This window comes from Ceratina calcarata, unplaced genomic scaffold (genome assembly GCF_001652005.2).
Source record: "Ceratina calcarata isolate Rehan_Ccalc_2016 unplaced genomic scaffold, ASM165200v1 scaffold67.2, whole genome shotgun sequence".
Classification (NCBI taxonomy): Eukaryota; Metazoa; Arthropoda; class Insecta; order Hymenoptera; family Apidae; genus Ceratina; species Ceratina calcarata.
This window is the reverse complement of record NW_017177956.1, coordinates 1-3,946: the sequence shown is the minus strand read 5'-3', so window position 1 is coordinate 3,946 and position 3,946 is coordinate 1. Positions and strand designations below refer to the sequence as shown.

Genomic DNA, 3,946 nt, shown 5'->3' with positions numbered 1-3,946 from the left:
ATCATCATTATAAGTTTTGTGTACAATATAACATTGATGGTATCAATTTAAAAAATGTATGTAAACCTTGATATTTTATATGCCTTGATATTTATGTGCATTGCAAGTATTCTTTATATTCTGTGCGTAGTGCACAAAATCTACTAATAACTTGCAAAAGAACACTTTTGAGTTTAGGAATTCATTCATTAAGAAGTTAATTAGTATCGCCAAATTTAAATCTCTTTATGTACTATTTTCGATATTTAATATTTCCGATTCTAGTGGATGGAAATTCATGAAAAAGATCAGAAACATTCTAATATACCAGAAAAACATGTCAAAATTTTGTGAAGTCATTCGATCCGCATTTAACATTGGAAAAAATTCAGTTAATTTTCAAATTCCGAAACAATAAATTCTAATCATCCTTTTATTGTTCCGATTCTTATCTCCGATTTCAATGTACAAAAAGTGTTTAAAAATTCATAGATACAGTAAGAGCAGCATATGTGAGAAATTTTTCAAATCTTTTTATCCATAATTTATGTTAAATAACAATTTATCAAGTTGTCCAATTCTTGAGTAATGAATTTTAATCACTTCTATATACTTGTATTTTTATTCTCTGATTCTAATGTATAAAAAATTATACTATCAATGTACTATCATACAAGTAGTATATGTGAGAATTTTTTCAGATTTTTATGTTGCACGTTGTTTACCCTAGCCCACTCAAGGACAAAGATATAAGCAAAAGTCGGATACTTTTCGAAAAGTAAAGTAATGCTTACTTTAACGGCGAAACGCTATCTTCGACCATTGTAGACCCCTCGTCTCCCTCGATCCCAAAATGATCCTTAGCTTTTTGTTTCTTCAGAATAATATCAATATAACCAGCGATTAATTGAAGTATCTGTTCAGCTTCTGTGGTCTGTACACAGTAATACTGATCCGAATAATCACCAAAATCGAGAGTAAACGTGTTAGGAGAAGCGCCCCAACGACGAACTGTAGTCAATGGCCACGTTTTCAATATTTCTTTTGTCTTTTCGTCCAATCTTAAAACTGAATCCTTAGTAACGCCTAACAAACGCGGCACCAATTTGTTTTTACCCTTCATTTTCTCCTTTACCAGAAAGAATGTGACGCCGTAAGTGCTTAAAGATCTGGCCGTTTTCGTGTACAAGACTTTCGCATCCAGTTCGGACAGACCGATGTGTTTTTTGTGATCTGCGAATATTTTCTTCTCGATACCCTTTACTTTCAGGTAGGACTGCGGCAAGAATTCTTTCAGGCTGAAAAAGAAGAGAGAATAAGTTAATTATAATTGCTATCGTACGAAATCACAATATCAAAATTGTATTTTATTTAAATATTTGTGGAATTAAGAGTATTGATTGTAGTTCGTTACAAAATTTCGTGTGGCTAGAACAATACTGTATATAAAACATGCCCAAGAATTACTAAAATAGTTTGGATAACTTTTGAAAAAAAATTCAAGAAGCTGGAAATCGTCTATCAAAATCTATTTAAAGACTTATAAAATCAAAAATATTGATAATAAAAGGTTTAAAAAATTCATGAAACTAGAGGAATACTATATCTACAGCATATCTAAGATTCATGTTATTATCTATAATAGTTTTCCAAATAAAAATTCTTTTACTTCACAATCATATCCAATCACAATATTTAAATTGCATTTCATATAAATAATTGCAAAATGTAAGGTATTGATTGTAGATTGTTGCAAAAATTCACGTAGCTAGAGCAATACCATATCTAACATATATCCAAGAATCATTTAATTAGCTTCGATAATTATTGAGACAAAACTTTAGTAAGATTGCAATCTTACGAAACCATAAAATTAAAATTTTATTTTATTTAAATAATTGTATACTTAAATGTATTGATTGTCACAAAAATTGTAATTAGAGACTACAATAATGTTTTGCTGCCGATATTGGACCTGAAGCGCACCTTTCGTCAACGACAATTGGTATGCGTAACCAAAATCGATTCAAAAGAAAGTTTTGCGATTTAGTTAATGACAGTTATGATCTCTGGAGGAAACGTACTCAAGGAAGCCGGGCTTGTGTTTGTCTTCTTTGTGATCACCAAATTGTATCTGACATTGTATCCCAGCGAAGGTACAGGCTTTCTCTTCTGTAACTGGGTGAGTCCCATCCAATATAGCGTCTCTAGCTTGCACGTACAAAAGTGATAATTGCACTGGATCCCGGCTGTCGATATTCTGATCCGAAAAGAAGAATTTTCGACGCAACAGCACTGTCTCTGACTCGTCTATCCCTTGCTCGCGTAAAGTCTTACTCGGATCTATCCAGTTCACTGAAATTTATAAAACGTTTTCCATAATTCCATGAAAATCTTTTTATATAAAGACAACGAATTTTGAGGACTCATGTTACTACTAAATGCGTATTCAGACAAATAGCGTTCTGACGAACGAAATATCTGAAAACTCAAACTGCAATGGATAAGATGTCAAGATTTAAGAGTCAATTCGTTAGTGTCACATTAATACAAATTAGGATAACACACAATGTCTAATGATACATATATTAATGAAATTGTTTTTGAACACAAAAGTAAGTGACATTTATAAGTATAATACTCATACAATATGGACGTAGTGTACAATACTTTTGGTACCAATTATATTATTCTATTTATTAAATTGATGCAAAATGATATGCGGCTGATGCGATTCTATACTCAATCCTTGATTGACATTATGGGTCTGTATGATCTATAATCTTCCTTTGAAATTTTCTTAAGTAACATTTACTTGAAAAAGGGCCGCGGCAACGCACGAGGCGGTTATCGCGCTCCTGCCCGCCTTGTATACGAACGCTCTGGTTGGTCGGTAATTTTTGTTAATAACTCGACAACCACGCCTCGGACAACTTTTTTGCAAAGGAAAAAGTTGTTTAAAATCACCATGGCTCCTCCCCATTTCAAGGCCTAACACTAGTTCTGGGACACCCTGTATTATACCTACAAATCATCGCTTATTTCAAATTAAGTCCTCGCTCACCTTCGTCGTCGGTCTTCAACTTTTTCCTCAGTTGGTCCATCTTCGCGTCCCTTTCACCCTTGTCCTCCTTCCTCCTTTTCAAGGTCAATGTGCCAAAGTTTCCCGGCTTTTGGTTCTCCGTCTCCTCCTCGGGTAACTCGCGCACTAATGAGTACTCGTCGTGGTTTGTTATACCGATTTTTGTGCAGATGACTACCATCAAATTAGCGACTGGCTGACTATCATCCACCAGTATCGTTTTCAATGTTCCATCCAACATTCGCACGCGAAGTGTTCGCAGTTTTCGACGATACTCGAGTAGATCGCCGTTTCTCAATATGTAATAATCCAAGTTACGACCAGGCTCCAGCCAAACGCCTTTCTTCACGTCTTCGTCGGCGAGAAAAAGTCCGTAATCCTTCGCTGTTAAGGGAACAGAAAAAGAATTTTGTCAACTTTAGTGTATATCTAATATGGTTGACATTGTAACGCACTGAAATATATTAGTGCTAGGATCTTAAAGTGATCTCTGGTTCCCAAAATTTGAATTTTAAAATTGCATATCAAATAATAGTAGTATTGTAACATGCGAAATTGATTATTGATTGCGCAGTGAACATTTGTGAAATGTACTGTTGGGTTGGCAAAAAAGTAATTTCGATTGTTATAACATTATGTATTTGTGAAAATCGAAATTACTTTCTTGCTAAACCAATAATATCAGTGATTTAACTTGCAACTTGCAGGATTATAAAAATGGCCAGTGCAACAAAAATCTACAAGTTACAATTTGTTGCTTATAAATTCACAAATATTATTAAATAGTAAAATACATTTTCCAAGTGGCTCCTTGTATCAATTTAAATCATTCACAGCTGGTTACATTTAAGTGAAGGTGCGTACTTTTAAGGAGAAATATTAATA

The 3,946-nt window shown here is 33.7% G+C and overlaps 1 protein-coding gene across 1 annotated transcript; it reads right to left on the bottom strand.

The window, feature by feature from the left end:
- Nucleotides 1–769: 769 nt before the first annotated feature.
- Nucleotides 770–3,445, bottom strand: LOC108630090 (Talin_middle and talin-RS domain-containing protein rhea; the record flags this gene model as incomplete). The annotated part of the gene is made up of 3 exons (XM_018033153.2): nucleotides 770–1,277; nucleotides 2,064–2,334; nucleotides 3,044–3,445. Coding segments are annotated over 3 exons (1,181 nt in total), but the record flags the coding sequence as incomplete, so codon positions are not given.
- Between the last annotated feature and the right edge of the window lie 501 nt (nucleotides 3,446–3,946).